At 39.1% G+C, this 27,700-nt stretch overlaps 1 protein-coding gene across 2 annotated transcripts in view; it reads right to left on the reverse strand.

Annotated features, from left to right (window-relative positions):
• shu (shutdown) overlaps nt 1–21,651 on the reverse strand; it is a 68,492-nt gene extending 46,841 nt beyond the window's left edge. The window contains exons 1-5 of one of the 2 annotated variants that reach the window (XM_068384399.1): nt 21,571–21,651; nt 18,133–18,215; nt 14,280–14,440; nt 5,346–5,428; nt 4,629–4,865 (exon numbers count right to left, since the gene is read on the reverse strand). In XM_068384399.1, coding sequence (XP_068240500.1) covers nt 4,629–4,865; nt 5,346–5,428; nt 14,280–14,440; nt 18,133–18,203 — 552 coding nt within the window. In that variant the 5' untranslated portion in view covers nt 18,204–18,215; nt 21,571–21,651. The remainder of the gene's footprint in view (nt 1–4,628; nt 4,866–5,345; nt 5,429–14,279; nt 14,441–18,132; nt 18,216–21,570) is intronic. The other variant, XM_068384400.1, reaches the window with a different exon arrangement.
• Between the last annotated feature and the right edge of the window lie 6,049 nt (nt 21,652–27,700).

Below are 27,700 nucleotides of genomic sequence, written 5' to 3' on the forward strand. Positions count from 1 at the left end.
CTTTTGCGAGGGGAAGACCGTCTCCCCTTGGCCATTTTATACTGATAACACTATACGGAATCTTCCGAACTCCTCCTAGGATCGGAGGGAGGAGAGGACCCTGGGAAGAGAGGAGGCGATAAAGGGATCCTAGGTGTGTCACCTAAGGACTGAGAGTGGGGAACTACTCCTTTCATGGCTTGGTGCATTACATTGAATAAGGCGCTAAGCCACGGGGGGTCACGGGCTCCCGAGGAACTAAGGGGGAGGTCCTTAGGAAGGCACTACTCCCTGGGTTCAGGAACCTGGGCAGGTTTCCTAACCCTCTTGTCTGAGGGAGGCTTCCCTACAGGCAAGATCGGCACAGGCCTACCCTTAGGGATAGAATCTGGGCTCGGTCGAGCAGGCGACTGTTGTCACTGTTGAGGCCTAAGAGGCTTGAGAGACTGATTGTGAGCGCCAAGATGGTCGCGCGCTCATGCGCCGAACTGTTGGTAGGCGGAGGGGTGCTCGTGTGCGTGCCCCTCCTGATTGCGCGCACCTTTTTTGCGCTCGTGGTGCGCATAAGGTTGTTCGCGCGCATGGCGTGTCGTAGGTTGTTCGAGCACATGGCGAGCAGCAGAATGTTCGCGCATACTGTATAGCGCACCATAGGATGAACCCGCGCACCATGTTCGCCATTTTGTTTGCGTGCAACAAGTTGGTCGTGCGCGCCAATCCGGTTGTGCACGATAATTTGGCCTTGCGTGCGGGAGGGTATGCAGACAATGCGCCGAAAGACAATTGATAGAATGACAACTCGTCGAAATGACGATTCGTCGAAATGACAATTCGTCGAACTGACAATTTGTCAAAAGGAATGGCAGTTTAAAATAATTTCTGTTTTTAAGTATCTAATCCTTGATAGTATAGGTTGTTTAAGAATAGTTAGCAGAATAATATGGTAGTTTGAAACAATTTATGTTCTTAAGACTGTAATATCAAACATTTCACTATAGCCTATGAGCTAAATGGAATTCATCAAGATCGAGGGAGTTGCTAGAAAACTTTTGCATGAAGGTTTCTTACACAATTGATAAGAAACATTGTGATAAAACATAGTGGAGATGTGAAAGACGGAGTGAGTGTGGAGCAAGATTACAAACTATTAATGATATTATTCAAGGAAATCCTTCACGGCATTACCATCCGCCAAATGATACTCGAAATGCTGCCTTGTAATTTGTAAATGAAATTAAGCAAAGGGCTTGTGAAACCAAAGAAGTGACTGGCTGCTTAGTATATAATGCAACATGTAATATGCCTTTGAGTGTTGCAGGAGCACTACCCCAAAAAATCTTCTCTTTTGAGAACAGTGAATAGGAAAAAGTCCGTACAAGAGGTTAGAATTTTAAGTTGTATAAAGACGAAAAAATTACTATTTATGGAACTGCTAGAAATTTGGACCATTTATCCCAAAACTGTATAAGGTTTTGTGATGGCACATTTGACTGCGCTCCAGTTAATTCACAGTTGTACACTATCCATGATCTAATTGCTAAAAATAAAACTTTATCATTGCTATACTTTTTGTTGGGCTCAAAGAAGGAAGAGACTTATGACATTATTTTCACATTTATAAATCAAAGTCAAAGCTTGAATGTTTCATCCCTTATGATAGACTATGGACAATTCGACCAATTGTCAGTTCGACGAAATGTCATTTCGACCACTTGCCATTCGACGAGTTTTCATTCTAAAATTGTCTTTCGACCAGTAGTGAGTTCTCTCAGGTTGGTGAGAGAACTCACTGCTACGCTCACCAGAAGGTTCACGATAGCTTGTGTTGTGTGAGCGCAAACGATCAACATGAGAGTTTGAAAACTCTCTGTCATAAAAGAATGACTAAGGTCACGAGAACCCGAAAGTTCAGCGTGAACTGTGTTGCGCAAACCCGAACGATCAATGCAACGAGAAACTGAAGTTTCTCTGTCACGAGACCCCGGAGGGTCAACGGGACTAAGGGTACAAGGGACCAAAGGCCCAACGTAGCCTGTGTTGCAAGACCCCGAAGAGTCAGAACAATGAGAAACCGAAGTTTCCCAGTCATGAAACACCGAAGTGTTAGTGTGATTAAAGTTACGAGAGCCCAAGGGTTCAGCGTAACTCAGGTTATGAGACCCCGAAGGGTCACCGTAACGAGGAACCGAAGTTCCTCTGTCATGAGACTCCGAAGGGTCAGCGTGACTGACGGTACAAGAACCCGGAGGTTCAATGTTACCATAGTTACGAGACCCCGAGGGCTCAATGTAACAGAAACCCGAAAGTTTCAAGTCACGAGAGCCCGCAGGTTCAGCATGACGGAGACCCGAAGGACTCCTGCTGTCATGAGAACCCACAGGATCAACATGACCAGAGCCCGAAAGCTCACGATCACGCCAGCCCAAAGGGTGATCGTCACGAGACCCCGAAGGGTCATGTGAGAAGAACCAGCAGGTTCAAAAAGACATCTCCTCACAGCCCGAGGAGGAGAACGTCCAGGGTGGAGAGGGATTACCCACTTCTTCACTCTACGGAAAAGAACGTTCAACAGACTCCACCCGAGGGGGAGACTGATCAAGGTCTACAGATAATTCCTCCGCAGGGGAGGAGAGTTTACCCGAAGGAGAACTACGCTTATAACAAGGTTCTCTTTCCGCCCCTGGAGGAGAACCAAAAGCGTAAGGAGACTGCCGATGTAAAGAGGCAATCTTCTCTCGCGAACGAGAGATATGTTCCCCCGAAGGAGAAGCTTGCCTTGGAGAGAGCCCTGCCCCAGCCCCTGGTGGGTTAGCTAACTCCTCGGCGTCAGAACCAGACTCTTGGCCTGACCGACGGGCAACAGCGCCTGCACCCACAAGAGGAGGATCGACTCGCAAAGGAAGGAGATAACTGCCTTCTCTATGCTCCCCTTCAGAGGAGTTTGAGGAGAACTTCCTTCGAAGGGGGACCATCGACGCCCAGCGATGGCCGCAAAGACACAAGGTCTGGAAAGGAACAGGCACTCCCTGGGGGAAGAGAAAGAGCTGACTCACTAGGGGAGCGACACCTTCGCCTATCCCACAAGGTTGACCTGGAGTCACAAGCCCTGCGCTACTGCTCGACCATGCCCAGGAAGGGCCTGGTCGAGAATTAGCTTCGGGCAGAGATTTGGGGGTAGAGGAAGCAGAAGCCTGCGATTTCTTCGATTTCGAGGAAGACCCCAAAAGTGAAGATTTGCGTTTAGACTTCTTCTTCTTAAGCGTAAACCTCTCCCACTGGGAGGCAGGCCACTCCCTACACTCGGAACAGGTGTTGTCCTGCGAACACTGACTTCCCCAGTAAGCCGGGCATAAAGGGTGTGGGTCCGTCATGAAGGTACCGCAGCACGGCCTTCAATACCTGGACATGTCCGCATAGCAGGACAATAACCAAACACACACCGATACACACAAAAGAAAAAGGAATATTAATAAAGTCAAGGCAGTTTGTTTAACGGGAGAGAGACGGTACGTCTGCACTCTACCGAGCCAAAAGTAAAAGTGGTTACTCAACTGACAGGTGTGAGTGAGCGGGGTAGCCAGTCTACCCCAACCACCTCCCGCTAACTAGCGGATGGGGTAATTATCCCTCACTAAAATTGTCTTGGCTGGTTTTCAGCGTTGCCGAAAGTAATACCCTATAAATAGCGAAGGTTTGTATCTTTGTCGGAACAAACTTGGATTTATGAATTTGGGCCATACGCAACTGCACTGGGGCCAGGGAGGGTATTCAGCACCTAGATGCAATTGTGGGGTTTTATTAAGTAAAAGTAGAAAGTGGTTTGACTGTTTTGAAGACAAGAAATAAAATGGAGGGAAGGTAAAAGGCTAAAAAATAGATGCAACTAGGGGCTGAAGGGACTTTGCAAGAAACCTTAAGTAATGCCCACTGGGCATTGTATGACGAGCACCGATGACACTACTCTTCTATGGAGACAACTGCAGTACACAGTATAGTGTTCAACCAGCAGCTAAAATGCCAATTTCCTGATTGCAATTTTTTCCATAGATACTTCTTAACAGTACTGTCTATTATTGCTTATGCTAACTTTCAATCATTTCTTTTTCATATCAATTATATTATTATTATCATTACTAGTGGCAGCTCACATATAGCCACTATGGAACTGCAGCACTCGCAATTTACACTTGATAGTATCGATAACATTCAATATAACAATTTCATTCTTCATACTTGTACATACAATATTTATCTGTAATCCTTCAGCTTAATGTCAATAGACTTCCCTATGATTAAGGAGGTTCGTAGAAATAAATATGAATTTTAAGATGGATGTAAATTGTTAAAATCAAGAGTAGAGTAGACATCTACTTGCCAGGAATCAAGGATCCACAGGATGCATACACTTAGTTATCAAACTAGCACATGATGATGCCTTTCTAAATTGGGCATGAAGTGTCTAAGATGCATGAAGACAATAAATATGGACCTAACATACATGAAATATTTCTTTAGAAAAATTGTAACCAGAGTTTGACAAATACCAATTTTACACCACAAAGATAGTATATTTTGCTTCCAAAAAGTTACTAACATAGCTATAAAGAATAATGTAATGTTTCATGAAATTTACAACATTCAGCACAAACCTTTCCAAATGCATATTGAGACTTAATAAGAAATCGGGAAGTTTCATTCTTTCGCATCGTTTTCAAAGCAATGTTCAATCCTGGTAAAAGTTCAGGTCCATCAAGGGCCTTCCTCTCTGGCTTGTTGCGAAGATGAGTGGAATCAAAAGGCTCATCACAATATTCTAAAAAGGCACTGTAGTGGAAGGTAACGAAAGCACCGCTTGGTATATCACTCCCAACACCTGGGCTTACCTCCTGGAAAGAAAATATTACCAAATACAGTACATATGGATATTAATATTCTATAAAAAACACTGCCTTAAAGAGGTATGAAAAACTGAATTTTCATAATACTTATTTTGATATCAGTAAGCCACAATGCTAATATCTCCAAAGTGTGAGCTACTTTAGTTTAAAATATTACATATTTTTCCCTCTTGAACCCTTATACCCTCCCCTCTGGAAACCATCCCATGGGAACGTTGAAAGATTTCACGAAAACCGGCTACCAGTGGTTTAATACTTCACCCTATCTCTTTAGTTTCACACTACAATATTGAAGTTAATATAGACTTCTACAAATAATATTCATCCAAATAATGTATATTTACCACTCTCAACTTTGGAAAATTTTCCAAATACTTGTATGAATAACTCTTCACCAACATACTGTACTAAAATCAAACCTTAACTTTAAAGTAAGTAAACAACATACATCAGGTAACTCTTACTAACCCTCTTGAGTACTCCTTCATCTCCACTAACATCTTCCATACTTTGCGCCATCTTTTCAAATGGTTCACCATTGTCATCTGAATCTACAAATATGCATTGACATTAATAAAAGGGTCTTCAAAAACTGTCATTAAATCAGGAAACATGGTTATCCAATTGTAATAGACCTAAATGACAATAACTAAAGTATTTACAGTAGGGTCCCGAATTAAGCGTGTTCGAATTACACGATTCCCCTTTTCCACGATCGCTATTTTTCAAAAATAAATTTTCTGTATCCACGAGGCTGTTCAAAGTTCGCGAGTCAAGCACTACAAAATGTATCAAATCTATAGTCTTTTTAAGTATATTGGTAGCCCTAAATACGGTGATTTATGATAAATGTTACAAAACAATATTAACATTACATTTCATTAACATAATTTCATAATGAATAGCCTATTTAAGGATAAAATTCCACATCAACAATGAAATCAACTGTTAACTGTGCGAGTCCAGCTGACAAAATGTGAACAGAAATGTGGTTACGTTCTCGGCAATCTTTATCTTTCTCCAACCTTACGATAATTGTAATGGTAGTGTTAATGATGGTATATTAAAGCATTATTTTTGTTTAGTACAGTATATTTAAAAGCCTTATTTTTCCCTCTGGGCGTTCAAGGTTTTCACGAGTAGACTGGGTTCGTTTATCGGCAGTGAATAGCCTAAACTTCGGTAACGAGTCGTCAATATTTTGTCATATTTTAAACAGTAGGCTATACATTTGATTTGCAAACATTGGTTTTGTAGAGTAGACGGTAAAATAAAATCTAGAGAGAGAGAGAGAGAGAGAGAGAGAGAGAGAGAGAGAGAGAGAGATTTGATGGCAGAAATCTCTCTCTCTCTCTCTCTCTCTCTCTCTCTCTCTCTCTCTCTCTCTCTCTCTCTCTCTCTCTAGATTTTATTTTACCGTCTACTCTACAAAACCAATGTTTGCAAATCAAATGTATACTGTTTAAAATATGACAAAATATTGACGACTCGTTACCGAAGTTTAGGCTATTCACTGCCGATAAACGATAACAAACCCTTTAATGCAAACTAACTGTATCCTTTGATATTCCTCTATATTTATCACGAATTCCTTCTATACCTCCTCAGACACTCTTATTTCAAATATCTAAATTATTCTTATCACAACTAACACCATCTAGTCATTTTCATTCCATTATATCTATTATTCCTCTGGATCTTATTCCCTTTCCTTATTCTGTTTATTCGATGGGATTCGTTTTTCCCTTTACCGTCTTTCAGAATCTATTTTTAGCCACTGGCAACCAAATCCCCCCTTCCCCCGTCTCCCCTGCGAGTCCACCCAGCCTATCTCATCACTCCCCTGTTCTAGGTCTGTAACCTTCTGCGTCATAATATCTCTCTCTCTCTCTCTCTCTCTCTCTCTCTCTCTCTCTCGTTATACAATACTTACAAATAGATGAAGAAACCAAAATCGGTTTTCTTGAAGTGTCAATTAAATACAAAACGAAAAAATTATACCGTGTATACATCCATTTCGATCATAGCTTAAAATACGGTAACCGATTTCGTCCGCAAACCACTATTTTTTAGGAAACACCATTCTATTCCAGAAAATTTTTACTCTTTAAATGTCAATTGCGCTATAATAAAAACATGTACTTATGTTGTTAAATTTCGGGTGTGTTTTAAAAATCGAGTATTGCTAACTTATTTTTGTTTTACTTTTGGCTGTGATCACATCAGCTGATGTCTAGCTTCCGCGCGAATACAATAACAAAGAATTGTTTACACCATTTCTTAACTTATTCAAACCATCTATACAGTTAATATTACATAAACACCAATGTGTTATAACCTATCATATTTATTGTTTAGTACTTTAAAACCATCCCCCCCCCTCTCTCTCTCTCTCTCTCTCTCTCTCTCTCATCGAACGTTATAGCGGTAACCTAATTGTTCGGTGACTTTTAAAATAGGCCTAGTACTTTCTTCTTTTACCTTTTTTGCATATGGATCCATAATTGAGGTGGGTACAAGTTGACTTATAACTGAAGTTAGGAAAAGTATTTTGGATATGGAAAGGACAATTATCTTTCGTAACAGTTTAGAATTATCGTAAGTTATCACTCAGTCATTAGCGGCAGTTTGCTATTGTGGATTAAACGCATAAGGAAAAAAAAAATCCAGCTTTGCTACGAATTTAGGAATTTATATGGATACGGTAAGTAAAATGTTTGTAATAACACAATGTTTACTAAATGTTTGTAATATCATTAGTTATGACTTAGATCATGTGTGTTTAATGCATTCGTTTGTTTATTATGATCGAAGATGGAGCGTAAACAAATGGAAGGTTTCCGTTTCAGGCGGCATCATAAAGAAAAACATTTCATAAATTTCATTCATTTCATTTATTTGAAAGTTCTAATAAAAAATAATTAGAACATTGGTAATAACAAATTCAACATATAATCTATACTTGGTAAAATTGCTGTCAATTAAAAAACACAGATGTATAAATGCGTCTGTTTCTTCGTTGTGATCAGAGATAAACGTAAAAAAAACATTGGTTGTCGTTTTCTATTGTACTTTTTAGGGTGTTTAGGAAACGCATGATATAAAATCGCCTTTATTTTGATAATTCTGGATTTTCAATCATACAACAAGCTAGTCTATAGAGTGATGGTTTTGCTATTCACCAGTTGTATTATACAATAGATATGACAAACATTAAAATTTGTCTGTATTTTGGGTTGTGTTATAACGGGAAATATATGGTGTTTACACCTATCCTGGTTGTAATTTTAACCATTTTTCAAGTTATTAGAACTTTAAAGTATATTAAATGTTTTATTTATTTACAAAAACAATTTGATATTATAAAGAAATACAGTATAGTACAAAGAAAGTATTGGAAATGGGTAGTAAACACATTTGAATAGGCAAATTGCTGGTTGCCATGGCCACAATGGAATTATTTCTGTTAGTTGTGTGTTTCGAAATTCGCGATTTTCCAGTTACACGAGGTCATTAATCGACCAAATTCTCGCATAATTCGGGACCCTACTGTACTTTTATCAACTGGTAACATTTTAGAATACAAAACTAATTTTAAATTGAACAATAATGATGAAAATTTAAAATCTCTATAAGAAAAATATTTTTCCCTAATAAAAAAAACAGTAATTTTTTTAATAAGTACAAACTCTAAAAGACAATTCCTACAACCATAAACTAAATTCACAAGTGATTGCTTCAATAACTATGTCAAAATCATGTAAAACATAGTTGTATGTATAAATTCCATAACTCAATATAATTGTGATATCAAACTGAAACTTTTATCAATTTAAATTTACAAATCTTCTGTTATTAACGCAAACTTAAATACAGTATTGGCTAAATCATGGTATTTTCAAGGGATTACAAATATGCTTATTTTTATCCAAGTCAATTTGATATAAATTTCCATTTCATGCCATACCAACTTATACATTAAAGATAATAAGGAGAAAAATATTTTGGATAAAGACAAATTTAATTAAAAAGAAAGTCTATACTTGCTTTGTCTGTAAAGAGATCAGGTCATCATTCAGAAAAAATAATTTCTGGAAACTGACTATAGGGCGAGTGAAAGCAAGTTGGTCTTATTAAGAGAGAAGCAAGTTCCAACTAACTCCTTTAGCTAATTTTTTATAGCCGTCTGAATAAAATTTACAGCTAGGCAATAAACAAAACTACAAATCAATTACCAAATTGAAAAGAAAAATAATTTATATGTGATTTACCTAGTAATATTCTACAGTGCCTCAAACTTAAGACATGCCCAGCACATTAATAACATTCCCTTCAAAAGAGTAAAGGTTCTGATCACTACGATTTAAAAATGTTCAAAAGCACAATCATATTTCTCAGAAAGATCAGACAAACCTTTTTCAAAATGAGATAGAGAATACTTTATATAAACTTCAGGTATCTTTTTCTAATACAGTATCTATATAACGATTGCTAACCTTTGTATGTGAAAGTTCTCATAGAATTGAATAAAAACTGTAGATACAAACTAATACCTATCAGTTTTTTTAAGGTAAATTTACTTACTGTACAGCAAAACTTCCTTAGCGGCTGATTCAACAACCATAAGCCACTGAACCATCGACACCACTACAAACAAAATATTCCCTGACAATTCACTTAACAGCAGCTGCTAAACTGGAAGCGCTGGGCCAAATTTTAAAACCATGCGCCATTACAGCACCATTCGGGAGAGTAGGCTGCCGTAAAATTTCATTTCAAATAAAAGGGAATGTCAGCCCAAAAACCTTAAAGATTTCTTCCATTCTTCTTTCTTTCCTATTTCCTTTTCATGTGTTATTCACTTGTTTGTACTGTTCATTTCAGTCTACATTTACTCCGTTCATCTTTATTTGTTATTCTCTTTCTTATTCCTTATTATCCTTATTCTATTTTAGCATTTCATACTATATACGATTTGCAATAATTCTATTCAATGCGAATTCTTAAAAATAAATTTACAACAAAATTTTATACAAATTTCTTACCATATGAGATATGAAATATGTTCAGCTCTTTTTTTTTTTTTTTTTTTTATGTCCAATAAAAACACTACAGTCATAGCTGTGGGTCAGCAAAAAAATGTCAACGTTGACATAAAATCTAGCTTTAACAACCTAACTGGCTATATGGGGAAATTTTATTTTACTTCGACTGTAGTGTTTACGATAGATATGGAAAAAAATATGAGTAAAGTTTGTCATAGTTCATATACCCATGTTATGGAATCTTTTAAAAGCTATATCCTAAATAAAAGAGCACATTCTTTTGTAAACGTATGAAAGTTATCAAATTATCAGAATTTTAGATAAATTATAACCAGTATTCTTAATGTAAAATAAAATATCTAAATTCAATATATTTGAGCTTATAAAAAATAAATTTACTATAACTTTCCCAGTGTATTCTTATATATTGACTAATATTACGATGAAATATCCGAAAGTATAATGTCCTACTTTAACGAACCTTAAATTAATTTGTCGAGAGAGTATCTCATTTATTTAATTTTTCATGGTTAGGCCTAATGTCAACCCGTCTATTATCACTTGTTACATTGCACGGCTCGAAAATGAACTCTACTGAAATTTTGTTCTCCCTCGAGTGTTGAGACAACTATCCCATATCAATCTATCTATCTATCTATCCGACACAGATGCAACTAAACCAAAAGCAATCTTTTTGCTTTCGAAAACATTGACTGTGTTCGGGGTGAGTTCCGAGATTTTAAAGCGTAGACTACTGTAAAATAACACAATAGAGAGAGAGAGAGAGAGAGAGAGAGAGAGAGAGAGAGAGAGAGAGAGAGAGAGAGAGAGAGAGAGAGAGAGAGAGAGAGAGAGAGAGAGAGAGAGAGAAATTTTACCGTATTGCCAACACTGATACCTCCTACTCTCTCAAACCATTGGTAACACTGACGGCAGAGACGCGAGCTCAATTTACTTCTGTAACCAATTGTGTAATAGCAGAAGTGGTGAAGGTTGAGTGGGACTAGCTAAATTATCCAAGAAAGTATCATTAATAAACATTACTTTAGGATAATTGATCTAGCCGGATTATCCACCTTAGCAAGGAGGAAGGAACTGGAAGAATTTCCCTTTTGAAAAATAGGTGACGACAATGATTAAACAAAGCGAGAAAATCCCAAACTTAGACCTGAATAATTTTTACTGGACTCAAAGTAAACTGCAATAGGGAAAGCCAAGGGAGAATTTAAGGATAGCTGTTAGCTCAGACAATGATCGGCTGCATACCTACTAAGAAGGCAAAGGACTGATTTTCGTCCGTCAACCTCTGCAAAAACAAAAAATTTGTTTCGGCCTAGAGCATCATCCCAAGACCAAATCAAAGGGGCCTAGATAACAATGGACTACTTATCGCCAAGTAGAGAACACCTTCCTTTGGAGAAGTGCCAGACAACATCCAAAGGGAAGTGAACAAATATCCCATGACATATGAAGCCATTTCTCACCGGATTACCTCTTCCTCGATCAAGAATGAGACCTAGAGAACGACGACATAAAAACAAAAACACAGGTGAAGACTACCACAATTGAACAGGATCTCGCAAAATTCGTGGGCTGAACAGGATCTCACAAAGGGCGTGAGGAAGGCAGTAAACTAAACAGAAACTCCAATAGAAAATTCAACTAATAGGAATAAAGAAAATGTCTTCATAATTCTACAAAAGGCCGTAGAATACAAGTCTAGAACCAATAGCTCCAATCGAGAAGGGAATAAAATAAAAGGAGGTTAAACGTCTTGTCAGGGAAAACCCCTGTGCACCTCCTAATGGTCAAAAGCCAAAAGGTGGTGGTGCATCAGAAGCCGAGACACCTTGTGACAAGTCCTTAAAGGCACTGATAGAAAACACTAATAAATGCCGAACCAATCCTGAAAATGACATAAAATGGAGGGAAATGGCAAATTTAGCAACTCCATCTCCTAAAGAAAGACTAACTATCTTGCTGGTTCAGTGCTAGGCGACAGAGGGGAAACATCCAACAACCCAGGGTTGCCAACACCGACTGGCAGACTACCTGTCGCCTCACAAGAGAAGTTGTCGGCAAAAGAGAGGGGATAGGTAATAGGTGACACGTACATGGAATGAGCGCCAAGATTGACAGATTCTTTTGGCATTAGGTGACCTGGAGTTATGACAAATACTAACCAAGGCTGCTAACACCGATTGGCAGAGTAACTGTCACTTCAAGGAAAAAACAATATCACCAAAAGAGAGGCGACAGGTATTAAGCAACTTATGAATGAAATGAGTGCCTAGACTGACCTGAACTCTTAGTGTTAAGTGACTTTAAGAGTTATGACAACAGCCAGCTAAAATTGGCAACACTGACCGAGAACATCTGTCGCCTCATTCCTGAGAGAGCCGTTGCCAAGCGATATCTAGCATCGGCAAATAGTGATTTGCATGACAATGAAATCGGCTAGTCAGTATGAGGACTTGGTGTTGGGCGACCTTGGGATATAGATAACGCCGCCCAATGTTCCTCCATCAAACAACAGCATTACTCATTGTCACTTGTATGGTGTGACTGTCTGACTACAAGACAAAAGGAATCAAAAGTAACTGGTGACAAAGTCGCCCAGTGTTGGTTATAAGTCAGACTCTTGGCCTATGTTAAGCTCTACAGGGTCTAAAGAATAGGACAAGGATATAAAATTTTTCTAACTCGAACTAACCCGTCACCCAACCATGTCATACCAAACCCCAGTACCCTAACACCAGGTATGATGTCCTAAGCCTATCTAAATAAGAAATACCAATACAGTACAGTATCAAAACATCATAGATATAAAGTAACACAATACAGTAATCAAGTCTCTGATCTGACAACCGAGGGACCCAAGAAACTAAGGTAACCAAGAGACTGCAAAAAAAAAAAAAAAGAAAAAAAAAAAAAAAAAAAAGTTGGAAGTATAATTTGTATTTTTCCTAACAGTAAAAACCTATAGCCATTTATAGGGGATATTACTTTCGGCAAAGTTGGAAGACGAGCCGTAAGACTTTTAGCAAAGGTTAACCATACACCAGCTAGTTAGCAGAGTGGCTGGGGTAGTTTGCTACCCTGCTCACTCACTTACCTGGGCTGACTAACCCCTTTTTTCTTGGAGGTAAGACTTCTATGGGGATAGGTGCTGGCGTGTCAATTTGCATAAATAGCTGCAGGTTTGTATCTTTAAGAAAAATACAAATTACTTCCAAATTTGCCATTTGTTCGGTCAATAATAAAAACCAATGCTATTTATAGGAAATGACTTCCCCCTTAGGAGGGTGAAGTCCATGCCAATTGGCGTTTTGGAATTAACACAGGGTTTCCCAGTATGCGCTCCGCACGTAGCTAGTAAAAACCCTACATCTCGATAAAACCGTGCTATGCAAGGTCCACGTCCGCGACCTACACAAGCTGTATGCTTGTGATACTAACAATGGGACCGTCTAGTGGGGGTTCTTCGAGTCATAGGAATCTTCTGAGTACATCATAGTCATTGCCCAATACATCCCCTTGAATGGGTGATGTCCTAGAAAAGACCATGTGGTTCACTAACTCTTTACGCCAAAGCCAAGCTGAGTAGGAACACCATCTTCAAAGTGAGATGGCAATCTGTTGCCTGGCTTAATGCTTCGTAGTGAGTACCCTTCAGAGACTGAAGGTCATGAACCATGTTCCAAAGAAGGGGTCTAACTTCCAACTGGGGGCAGGTAAGCTCGTAGCTTTGCATGAGGAAAGAAAGTTCTCCACCTGTCATTAACTACCTTATTATACACATTCCCTACTTTAAAGGAGAAAAGATTAGCAAACTCATAGGAACAAATACAAGGCAGTATAAACTGTCTAACTTTTGTTACTTTTCACCAAACACCATAAAAGTCTCAAGCTGAGGCACCGTTATACAGAATTTAGGAGGGTAAGCATAAAGGATAAGACTCAATTATATGTTGAGTAAGCTCTATTTACAGTATGGCATGCTAACTTTCATCCAGACCATCCTATGACCAGTTGGTCATAGACTAATGAGGTAATAAATAGGGAACTATCTGCATAGGAATATAATCTACAACTACTATACATAATAAACAAGAAAAAGCAAAATACAACTTAGTAATCCATTATACTGAACAGATAAAACCAATTGTTTCTAATTATCAAAAACTGTATGATAAAATGTCAAATCAATTAAAGTACTGTAATTATTTATTTTTAATAAGCTTGCCACACAAGTAATTTAAAAAAGAATAATGATTTTTGTTTGTGTATCAAATACAGATGAATGAAACTGCCTCAGCAACAAACTACTCTTAAAAGAAAAAAATTAAATAATTACTTGAACTGTCATCTTCATCAAAATTCCCATTACCAGCTCCGAGAGACAAGCTTTTGATGAGGGATTCATCACAAAACAGATCCTCTACATGCCCCTTGTCCTGCATCTCACCTTGATCACTGGCTATTTCAAAAAGAGTACCACTCTCTGATGCTACATCACTAAGGGAAAATAATTATATAATATCTAAGCAACAAGCATGGCTGAAAAATAGTAACAGGGAACTTAAGCAGAGCATTCAGTTAAAAAAAAAAAGCTATTAAAATGCAAGTGCAATATGCTCATTCCTCAAGAATCATAAAGTACTATATAGAATAAAGGGTAAAAAATCTACTATACAATTAAAATGGCTTTACAATTATCAATAAAAAATAACTTTCCTTTTACTGTAATACCCTAATACTACAAATTTTAACAATTTTTATTTTTCTTAGTTATACAAACCCGGTTCATTTAAATGGGTTACTCCCAATGTCGATTTCCAACGACCAGACATTAACAAAGTAAAAATGGAGTGGAGTTGCCAACTAACCTATTATAGTTACAATTGAACCCCAATTTCCTTTTTCATTGTCTGGTTGTATATATTGACATTAGGAGTAACCCATTTAAATGACTCGGAAATTTGTATCCTCATAGGAATAAAAGGACTTCAAGTGCATAGCTAAATTTATTTTGAAAATTAAGGATTGTACAATAAAATAAAGTGAGTCATTTTGAACTTGAGGATTGAACCATTATAGGTTAAAAGCAACTGTTAAAATTTTTGAAGAAAAAAATGCATTCACCATTATACCACCAATGAAGCACATAACAAAATAAATGGTAATAAATGTTACAATGGGGTTTCCTTTAGTGGAAAATAAAAATTATTTTGGATGATAGAGGAATAAATATTTAGCCACAGCAGAATAACCATGCGAACAGGAAAGTTATTGAACATGTGTATGTGAGAGAGAGAGAGAGAGAGAGAGAGAGAGAGAGAGAGAGAGAGAGAGAGAGAGAGAGAGAGAGAGAGAGAGAGAGAGAGAGAGATATCCCTCGTAAGTTTTTTAAGGAAGAAAAGGATAGGTTACGACTTTGAAAAGATATAAAGGGATAACCTGTTGTGTAAAAAAAATAGGAAAACAATGACAAGAGAAACAGATTTGCCACGGTGCAACTTATATTGGAAAAACAATTAACAAAGTACAGTACAGTATTCTAACTGCATAGATGTCTTGAGACTCTGGAATGAAAGTTTTAAATACTGTGATATTAACATCATTCTATACATAGTGACAACAAATATGAAGCTATTCAAATATGATATTGCCTGAAGTACTGTACAGTGTATATTTTAACTATTTATTGTTCCTAATATCTGTAATATTTGTATTTTTCCTTACTATACAAATCTGAGATCTTTAATAGGAGTTTGATTTCGGGTTGCTGAATTCAGCTGTTAGAATTTTTTTAAAGAGGTGTGTCGATGGCTACTGGCGGATGGCGGGGATAGCCACGCCCCCTCACCAGCACACTGACATATAACTTTGACCTTCATCTAGGGCTTGCGGGTGGTTGAGGCAGGAAGGGAGACTTAAAAGACCCAGGTTTATAGTTAAGAAAAATTTGAATTACTTTTGGAATTTGTGATTTGTTCCTACACAAAAACAAACCCTCGTCCTTTACTAGGAGACTCGTCATGAGGTGGGAGGAAGGTCCTATAACCTAACTGCCTGGTTTAGAATCACAGGATGTCAAACACCAGACGGTAGGAAGTGAGTATGGAAGAACCTTATACAGTATCCCATTAAAGGTGGCAGGTCAATATGAGTAATGGGTTCTACAAAGACACCATCCTTCCCCTTGTAAAGGATAGGGGAGGGATACTTCTACTTCATTATTAAACAGTACTCGGTGTGAAAGCTTACCTGCATTAACGTCTGATAGGACGACCGCTTCACCCCAATGGTGGGGAAGGAAAGGCGGTATAAGGGCCAGACACTTTACCTCTTTTACTAGCCTAACGTTGTCGCGACTTATCTTGAGACAAAATGCTTCTTGTCCCATAAGGAGCTAGATACACTACACAACCGGTTGAGCAGCTGCCACAGGCCGCTGTGAAACCATGTCTAAAGTCCTGTGGGTATACTCCTTTAGATAGTGATTGTAAAGGTTGCCTGACATTTCCAGACTCAGGTCTTTAATACTTGCACCACTGACAGGCTTTTCCTAAAAGAACGCGTCGAGCCAATTAGGCTACTCTAGTTCATGGCCTTGTTCTGGAGCAAAATCATTAGGATTTTCTGTTTAGGGGTATGCCCTTTTAATAATTTCACGAAATCAGAAGGAACAGTGTTCTTCGAAATTTTCTTTTCAATCCTTACGGTACTGATAAAGTTTTTGAATCTACAGCTTGAAGGACTGGGTTTTCTTCAGGTAACGTCTAAGCGCCCTCACAGGATAAAGAAGCAAATCATCTCGACTGATGGTTGTATCCCTAAGAGAAGAGAAGGATAAAGACTAAACCTGGAGTCCTCAATAGCAGGGTTCTGGGCTTTTGCCCCAAACTCTGGGATGAAGGTAAAAGAAAACTTCCCCCATCTTTCACATGTTCGCCTATCCTCGATGTCAAGGCCATCGCAAAAAGAAGAACAGTCTTTAGACCGAGGTCCTTATCCGTTGCTTGTTGTAGTGGTTTGTATGGTGCCCTTCTTAGGATCCTAAGGACCACGGTTACATTCCAGGCAGGTAGTAGAGTTCTCTTGGCAGGGAAATCTGCTTAAAACTCCTCATGGGTATGGATAATTCCCATGATGAGGAAAGGTCCAATCATTTCTCTCAGAAAACCTGGCTCAAGGCTGAGCAATAGCCTTTCACCACTGCGACTGAAATGAGTTTCTCCTGGCAAAGGTAAACGAGAATGTCTGCAATCAATTGCAGGGAGGCCTCGACCAAAGAATTATCCCTTCTATGGCACCAATTGGAGTAAATGGCCTACTTGAATTGATAGATCACTGTAGAGGATTTCTGGAAATTCCAAATATCTCCTTTGCTGTGCACCAAGAAAAACTTCTCCATCAGAGATGCTGATTCTTTTGTTATTTGCCCAAGGGTAATACTGTATCACTATCTTGGTCATCCTTCTTTGTCCCCTTGATGAGAGGGAAACGGGAGGAGGGTAAGCAGTCGGATTTCCTCGGTTCTGAAGAACCACCAGACTGATCGATCCCATTTCAGCTTCAAGGGACATAACAAATAGGGATCCACATTAATCCTCCTCCTAAAGGTGCCATACTTTCGTCCAGCAACTCCAGGGCAGGAATACATGTCCGCTCATAGTTTCTCCAACATCACACACATTTTCACTGCATTGATAAAAAAAAAGAAGTTTAAACAGCAAAGGTAAGATAATCGAGAGTACATGTGTACATTTCGGTGGCTGAAGTCAAAGTGGCGTCTCAGTGTGCTGGCATGGGAGTGGGTATAAAGTACAGTACTCCACAGCCACCAACATCAACACACTTCGTTAAAATTCTAGCAGCTGAATTCTAGCCAAGATGAAATCTTACTCCTATCAAAAGAACAAGGGTTTACATTTGTGAAGGATCATATAATAATAAATTTCTGATGTAATTCTTTAGCATATTAGAATATCAAAGTATAGTACCTGTTAAGATTTGAAGCATATCTATTGGATAAATCAAGATCTAATTAAATGCATGCATCTTCATGCAATAATGCTCACTTAAGTGCAACTGGTAAATAAAATGCTTAATATGTTGCTTTTCTTAACATAATAATACAATCAAAGAGCTAAGTGTTGCACAAATAATTAGTGGCAAAGCTTTAAAGTAATGTAAGGACCTACCTCAAACTAATGCCATGGGTAAGCTGCACCATGTTTTGGTAATTATAACCATTGTCATTTTGCCCCTCCATGGTGAATGATTCCTGAAAAAATCAAAACAGGATTCTCCCTGTAAATTACAGTCACTGATACATAAATCTTAACCCTTTTACCCCCAAAGGACGTACTGGTACGTTTCACAAAAGCCATCCCTTTACCCCCATGGACGTACCGGTACGTCCTTGCAAAAAAATGCTATAAATTTTGTTTTTTTCATATTTTTGATAATTTTTTGAGAAAATTCAGACATTTTCCAAGAGAATGAGACCAACCTGACCTCTCTATGACAAAAATTAAGGCTGTTAAAACAATTTAAAAAAATATACTGCAAAATGTGCTGGGAAAAAAATAACCCCCTGGGGGTTAAGGGTTGGAAATTTACAAATAGCCTGGGGGTAAAAGGGTTAAAATCTGTCCTAAGACAAGCATTTGAAGTCATGTTTTACCAGACTAACCCTATTGTCCATCTTAACATAAATAGCTGACTGGGCTTAATTTGTTTTACCAGTTACTTTCAAAATCTGTTGCTCATAGAATTATTCAATTTTATATAACTGAAACTTTAGAACTGAATTTTGGACAGTCACATATAAAAAGGATCGCATCTAAACATTAATATCGTGATCACAAGTTAGGCTTTAACCCAAGTTGAAAAAACAGAGTGATACAAGTTGAAGAACTTAGAAGGGAAAAGCACAACACTAAAATAAGAATAAAAAAATTAAGAATAACCTGTGATAAAACATAACAGGAAAAAACAAATAAATTCTACAAAGTGAAATAAATGAGATAAAAAAACAAATACCCATAAACTTCTGTATGAACCAAAACTTACGTCAGCCAGAAGATGGAGGTCACAGGATAAATACTGTAAAGGCATATAGTCATTAGCTTTAAAAAAAAAAAAAACTTAATTCAGGTCATTATTTTGAAACCAGAGGCCTACAGAAAATATCTTAAATCTACTTGAAATATGGGCCACAAAGATAAAAAAAAATTACTAAAGACATTTACTCTATTACCTGTCCTCATATTTTGAGATTGATATTAGAAATTTTTAAAGTAATTTGTTCAGTATTTGTTCATAGCTATACAAACCAGTGTCTTTTATGTAGAGAATATGCTTTCAGTGCATGCTGGATGGCCCTTGTATTGTTTAACGAGCAGTTAAGTGACATGTAGCAGTGAGGGAGAGGAGTACAGTACTGCCCTAGTCAAACACTCTTCAATTAAGACTCTTTGGCCCAGGACTGACAGGGCTGGTTGAGGAGGGGAGATTAACCTACAGGAATCAGGTTTGTAAAGCTAGGAAAAATACAAATGACAGCTACTTTAAAAATTTGTGATTACTTCCTACCCAAAATAGAAACCACCGTTCTTCAAGTAGGAAGTCCCACTGCTTGGTGGATCATAAGTCGCCCTAGAATCAAACTGGTAGGTTCTTTATCTTCCATGGAAATGCCAATCTACCTGGCCCCATATGGGAGTAAAGGAAATTACTCCAGCAGCCGCCTACCTACCTATCCTTGGGATGAATAGGCTGATAGGGCAAAAAGATTTTCTGATACTGCAAAGTATGAGACTCCTCTGGACCAATGGTCTAGCAGGTGCAAGCCTGAAATGCAAACATAGCTGTCACTTCCAAATTTTGCAAATCTTTGGTAGAATGGGAGGCAGGAAGATGATTTAAGTTCGCACCGGGTATGATTGGTGTCAAGATTGCAACATTGAGGTTAAATGGAAGCAGACTAGAATGTGCTTACCATGTGTATAAAAAATTTCTTGTCTATCTAGATAAAGCCATAGGCAGTAGTTTCGTTGACCAACTAGATCTCAGGAATTTCACTGCACCAGAGATCTGCTTATTAATAAGCTCAATAGTGTCTTCGGCCTGGTTCCATAACGGAACATCGAGCTTACGGTGAGAATTTTGTGGCTCTGCGAAAAAACCATCTATATTGTAAAATTCCTTCCCGCTACTTGGGCATCGTACGATGTGCGAGGCTCATTATTTCTAGAAAAAATGGATGTGTACCTCGGTTCTGATAACGAAAGCTCTATGGGAGCAGCACCTGTTGTCACTTCAGCATTTTATTTTGGGGAATGCCCAATATACCCAATAATAATCAGCTATGGAAATGAGGATCCGGATCTAGGAGTGGGCCCTGATGGTCGGGCTTCTTGTTTTGAAAAGATCCTATAGCTTTTAACTTTCCTATGAACACCTTTCCTCACTCGCCTCACGTCTGATATATATGAGGGAGCTAAAGGGCTGTAAGTCCTTTTTATGCTTGTATTATTTCTCTCCCACTGGGAAAGTGGCCATTCCCTGCAAAAATCACAAGTAGAGGAAGGGGTACAGAGCTTACCTCGACAACTTGCCCAAAAGGATGGGAACTGACCTCAACACACGCCAAAAGGATGGGAACTGACTTCGACACACGCCAAGAAGATGCCACACTGAATTTGGCCTACATTTCAACAGCAAATAAACCGAAAACCTGTTAAAGAGTCTAAGAACAGGGATATTTTTTTTTTTTAGAAATCTGATGGCTTTTGCTCCGCCCTGCACTTGCTTGGCTCGCGGAGAGTGTAGCTTTGCATGCTAACCCCATTGATTATTATTTCTTAGATAATTAAGCTTTTATTTGCAGTGAAAACAAGTGTCATTTTCAAGGAAAACGGACTTTATTCTAAAAGCAACACCAGTTTTCAGGTAGAAAAGCTTTTTCCGTCAGTAACTATAATAAAACCATAATCCCAGTCAGTTTTTCTCATTCCCATGACAGCACATCGATCCGACCCAGACCAAAAAGTTTAAACTATTTACTGGGGAGGTTACTGCTGTCGTTGGGCACCACAGAGGGGCGTAGGGATTGTACGGCTGAGATTCTGGTGAGCATCTCTACACATGATCGTAGAACTTACACTAGACGTCATTAACCTCTAACTAGGTTAGTAGTAAATAGCCTAAGTAGAAGTTTAGCCTTTATCTTATTTATGCTATCGGATATAAGGCTCAATAATGGGGGTACTATTGGACTTAACAAACTAATCTAACCTAACCTAGCTTATAGCACGATGTGCACTGATAAGCTACGGCATAGCACATTGTAACCTTTATCTAGAACACACCTACATCTAAAATAGGCCAGTGTTAATCCTTAATGAAAAGAATAGGTTAAACCATTAAAGCATTAAGGATGATTTATGATATACTAGATGTGAACTACCCACTAACGTGTTACTATCCGTCGACATACCGAAACAGCCTTTAGTTAAGACACCTACAGTTATGATATCAAGGCTTGACATAATACAAATTCAATGACATGTTCAGGTTCAGGAACTGTTGTAATTATTAACGAATAATGCAATGTTTTGTGTGTTAATATTTACCAAAGTAAAGCACAAGGGGCGTAAAAACGTTTTAACCTTTGGACTTTTGTACCTAAATGGTCTTTTAACTTATCCGCCGAGGCCCGAGTCTAATTCACGGGCACGGAGGATGAGATCTTTGTTGCCATGAGGGAAAAACGTATCAAAACAAAAATTAAAAACTTTTAACAAACATATCCATTATGCTCTAAAATATAACCAGAAATTATTTTTTTATATAATAAAAGCAATACTGTCTTGCATCTAAGGTATATGTATATACATTGCAGTATATAATCGGCATTTTATTCGTCATTCGTCTGGCAATGAAGACATTTAAATGACCTGCCGATTTTTTTTTTATTTTTGAGGTGTTATCTTTGCAATTGTTAGTTGACCATTCAGAGGGTGCATTTGATTTTGATAATGCACTATAAAAAATATTAATGAAACGGCTAATTCAACTGTAATTATTCTACCAAATACAGTATGATGTATATGTTAATTATCTGTAAGTTTTCAGGATGAACACAACCACGTCCCATTGCATTCATAAAATGACCATCAAAATCTTTGATATTATAACATATGAATAACTTAATGGTTTAAATGAACGTTTCAAGGTTTCCCAAGCAACAAAGTTTAATTAATATTAACACATAAACCGTTTATTGATTTCGAAAGTTTTGAATGCAGTTACGGCAATGATTTAGTAGTTAACAAGCAGTCCTCACTGAATTCACTCCGCATTCTCTACAGGTATAAGCATGATAAAACATTAAATTGCATTACAGCGCACAGTGCCGGTTGACCCTAGATAATGATAATTATAATAATAAATTCGACTTGCTCTGGCTAGCGTTCGCTAGAAAGTGACCACTTAGTAAATAGCTCTTCAAACATCGAATATGTTTTACCACACACTGAAATCTCATTGACCACTGCCTACATAACCACTGAACTCATTGACTCAAGTAACAAGACACTACGATCTGCTTACATGTCGTTAGGACAATTATTTTTCGCTATACTTCGTAATGCGAAAAAAAAATTTATTACCAAATTCATTAACAATTATTTTCCACTATTCAAATCATAAACTATCTACCATCTTCAATTCCTTTGGCTCATAGAATTCTTAATATGGGCCCGTGTGAATTTGACTCGGGATAATAATCTTTCCACTGCAATAGAAGAATTATTTTAATGAACACGGTTTGACTTTAATTTGTCTCCCAGTGCTCTAATGAATAATGTAGTAAGCAACGCTGGGTATCGGATATCACCTTAGAAACTGCTTTTGTAAAGAAGTATGTGGATGAATATTATGTAAATAAACTTGTGATATAACTGTGTTTTACCAAGATGGACACTACTGTAACGCCATATATTGCAGTCTACCCAAAGTGCAACTTAACACACACACACACACACACACACACACACACACACACACAAAAAAAAAACATAAAAAGCAAAGGAGCGAAATTGATAAAAGAAAGGATTAATCCTAAATATAGTAATTGAATTACGCCGGCGGATTATTAAAGCCAGAATTGAGTTTAAGATACGTAGGCCTACAATGACTCACTATGCTATAAAAATTGGATGCCCAAAATACCTAAAAGAATTGTTACACATCGTTCGTTACACGAGAATAATTACAGATATTGTCGGGAATTTCGACCCGATCAATCGAAATTCCCGCCATTTGACTCCGCCTACGACTACGTCAAATTGGAGGGAGAGGAGAAACTCGCGGGCGAATGAATGTAGTTCCAGACGTGAACGTTTAGAGCCAAAAAAGGAAACCACCTGGTAGGAAGGCGCTGAGACTAATAAAATCAATTGCTGGTAATTTAAGATTAGGAAAAATAAAGTCATTCTGTTGTAACATGTTAAAAAAATCCAATGTAGAAATTTAGGTTCAGGGCAAATTGCGCCAAAAAGGTGACGTCGGGGGTTGCAAGGATAGCTAGTCCTCTTTGATCCAACGTCCCCAACCGAAGTAAGTCCCTTCTAATTGTTATCTCTCCTCTCTACCTTGTCTACCAGGTTGGTTGTAGTAGAAGTTTGAGTGCAAGATGTTTAGTTTTTATATCGCAGTTTAGTGTAGAGATCCTTGTGATTGGGGATCTGAATCCTGAGTTAAATAAGAATAGGGATATTTGGTGTGTGATTCGTTGTGTATTGAATTCGAATTGGCACTATTTTTCAGTTTGTTAATGAGTCCGGTGTGGACTTTGTGCTTGAAGAGCACATGCTACATTACCTAGGGTCAGTCTTGTTTTTCAGTGAGTTTTTTGAATGCTTAAGAATGTTGTTTGTCTTTATCAGAGTTTATTTTTGTAATAAAATTGTAAATTTTATCGCCGTATTTTAGTTAATTTCCTGGAGGGTTTTGGGAATCTTGCCCTTAAGGCCTTGCGATCCGCCCAGTACATCGGGCAGATTTAATTAACTGGTGAAAATCACGACATTTGGTCCTTCGAACCGGATCGCAAGCGCTTCCCAGAGCCGGACAGGACTAATTTAAAATATGAGCTTTTGAGAGAAAGAGAGAGAGAGACGAACAATTAAGGTCCTCTACGTCTCGATGTGCGATCGCCCACGTGGGTCAGTTCTTTGAGTCCCTTAACGTTAAATTATCCTTTTCTCCTTGCCTTGTCCAACCCCCCCAAACGTAAAGTAAAGTAATTAAGATGGCTGTATCCACGATCGTGCATATCGAGGCGTCGATGGGCCTACTGGAGGATTTGCTAAGCGAAACGCAAAGGGCACTGATAGAGACCTACTCCGAGTCCGTTTACCAGAATTTGGTAACGGAGTTGCAGGCAGAGGTCCGACAGCTTAAAGAGTTGTACAAAAACCAGAGAGTTAAATTAGAGTCTAGTATCGAAGCCCGAATTAGGCATATGTTAGGTGAAGCGACACGCGCTTCCACACTATTGTACAATAGAATAGACAAAGTGAAAGGCCCTTCAACGGGGAATGTTGCCCTCCCCAGGTTGAAGCCGCTGCCTCTCCCCACGTTTGAAGGGGAAGTGCAAGAGTACGCATCGTACCGTGAATTATTCACGATCCACGTGGATCGAAGAGCGGATTTAGACGAAGTGTCTAAATTCACGTATTTATTGGGGACGTTGGGCAAGGAGCCGCTCAGGATTATCAAATCCCTGAGTGTAACCGCCGCGAACTATAGAGTAGCATTAGATTTATTAGATAAGCAGTATGGCAACGTGCACCAAACGCTCGTGATTCTGCACCGCAAGTTAGCAAACATCTTTGTGCCGTCACTAAACCCAGTAGAATTAAAAAGGTTCCGTTTTGAGTTAACTATCATTATTGAGCAAATCAAAAGACTTAGTACCAATGACTTAGGCCAGGGCATGGTCATGAGCCTCATTAATCAAAAACTGTCAGAGGGAAAACTATACCGCAAAGTGGTAGAGCATTTGAGGAAATGCGACTATACGTTGGACGAGTTTTTTGAGGCAATAGATTTCATAGTAAGAATGTTAGAAGACGATGCATTGCAGAGAGGCGACAGTCTTGAGAGTGACAAAAGACCAGACAGTAGTGTAAGACCGAAAACCCATCCCATCCACCAAAATTCCTGCCCATTTTGTAGCGAACGGCACCCGCCTCACGGATGTCGCCAAGTGACAGACGTAGCTGCTAGACGTCGCATTTTACTAAAAAGGGGTCTTTGTTTCAATTGCACGAAATCAGGCCATCGTAGCGATAAATGTCCCGTATCAAATTCCTGTAGAAACTGTAATGCTAAGCACCACACTGCAATTTGCGACGCGGGTAGACCGCAATTAATCCCTAGTCATAGTAATAGTCAATCAACAACGTCCCGCCCCATAGTAAATGCGACGCCTGCACAGAACCAAAATGCCCCCCGTCCGTCTAAGGTTAAAGTAGAATCTAAGCCGTGCACGAGCGCAAAGATCGCGCAGAGGTCTGATGTGGACCTCCCATGCACTATCTTGCCAACAGCCATGGCAGGTATTCAACAAAGGCAAGGTAGTAAGCGAGTCCGCCTATTTCTCGACTCAGGAAGCCAGAGGAGCTTCATCTCTGCAAAAATTGCCCGTCAATTAGGCCTACCGGTGGTAGGAAGAGTATCCTTGAATATAGCTCCGTTTGGTTCCGAGGAAATAAGCGGCCAATACGATGTAGTAAGTTGCAGGGTTGAAATGGGGAAAAGAATCGTGCGTATGAAATTGGTGGCACACGAACACGTGGACGTCCCGATACATAACGTGGGTTATGTTAAAGTCAGACAGCATCTGTTGACCAAGGGAGTCACGTTAGCCGATCCAGCAAACCAATCAGATACCATGAAGAACGTTCACCTATTAGTTGGGGCTGATTATTTTAGCTATTTTGTCATAGGTGTAGAAAAAGTAGATGGGATAAATCTTTTCTTAACGCATAATGGTATGTCCCCGTACGGGAAGGTGCCACAGTGGCTGTTCCAAGGGGAAAGGGTCGAACAAGTAAGAACGTTGAGAGTGTGCAGAATCACGGACGAGCCATATCTGTATGATGTAGATGAGTGGTGGCGATTAGACCGTGTTGGTATCGCCCCATCTGAGCAATACACTGTTCGCGAGGCCGAGGCCGTGCGAAAGGTATCGCAAAGCGTTGTAAGAAAACCTGAGGGATATCAGGTTAGCCTACCATTTGGATCGGATGCTAGGCCAGAAACCAATTATCGTAACGCTATGGCGCAGTTGGAGTCGTTGCAGACAAAATTCAGAAAGGATAGGGAATATCTTGAACAATATCAGGGAGTGATAGATAAGTATCTCGAAGCAGGTTTTATATCTGAAGTGAAAAATCCCGTAGTGGAAGGTTATTACATGCCACACTTCGGTGTTAAGAAAGACAGCCGTACCACCCCCCTTAGAATCGTGTTCAATGCCTCTGCCAAGTCACAAGGTTGCAAGTCCTTGAATGAATGTCTTTTGCCTGGGCCCAATTTGGTAGAAGTAGCATATAGTTTAATTATAAGGTTTAGGTTGAATCGATATGCCATGTTAGCCGACATAAGTAAAGCATTCCATCGTGTTTTGTTAGATCCTCGTGATGCCAAATACACGCGATTTCTGTGGCGCAAGGCAGCTGGTCGAGCGCTTACCTTCGCCTTTAGAGTCGTGGTGTTCGGCATCACAGCTAGTCCATTTTTGCTACAGCAAATATTAAATTGTCATTTTAAAGAGGAAGGGCGCCCAGATTTAGTAAAATCTTTTTATGTTGATAATTATCTGGCCACGTTTGAAGATATAGAACATATGAGGCAAGAGCATGAGTCTGTTCATAACATCTTAAAAAGGGCGGGTATGCCCTTAGAAGGGTGGGCCAGCAATCACTTGGCCTTCGATAGCGAGAGACAGTGGAATGAGCCTGTGAGTGTGAACGTGCTCGGGCTGCGATGGGCCCGGGACGTGGACAGATTGTGTGTGAAAGAAAGCAAAAGGATCTGTGAGTTGGGGGAGGGATGGGTGCCCACGAAGCGTAGGGTACTTTCCCTATTAGTCTCCATATATGATCCGATAGGTTTGATAAGCCCATTATTTGTAAGGGGAAAGCTTTTCCTTCAACAACTATGGGAGGATAATGTAGGTTGGGATGATGTTTTAGCAAAAGAGAGGGCTAAAGAGGCAAGTGAATTGTTGAATGATTTGAAAGCGGTGAGCGACATCACCTTTCAAAGATCAATAGGAAAAAAGGGCTTACAACTTCATGTGTTCACCGATGCCAGCAGTAAGGCATATGGAGCAGTAGCATATACTAGGGACGAATGCAATCGGGTAAGTCTGGTAACGAGTAAAACCCGGATCACTCCGAAAGGGATGAGCAAGCTGACGATCCCTAAGCTAGAGTTGCTGGCCTTGTTGTTAGGCAGCAGACTAGCAAGAACGCTCAAGGATCTGATCGAGCCACGGGAAATAGTAATGTGGACCGACAGTAAGGTAACGTTGGCATGGGTAGCATCGCCCGATGCCAGGTCTAATAAAAATGTGTTTGTTTCTAACAGAGTGGCGGAAATTAATTTTATTCAGCAGGTTTGTAGTTTCAGTCTGAACCATGTCCCTAGTCAGCAGAACCCTGCCGATATTCTATCCCGAGGCGCAAC

This window comes from Palaemon carinicauda, chromosome 12, assembly GCF_036898095.1.
Source record: "Palaemon carinicauda isolate YSFRI2023 chromosome 12, ASM3689809v2, whole genome shotgun sequence".
Lineage (NCBI taxonomy): Eukaryota > Metazoa > Arthropoda > Malacostraca > Decapoda > Palaemonidae > Palaemon > Palaemon carinicauda.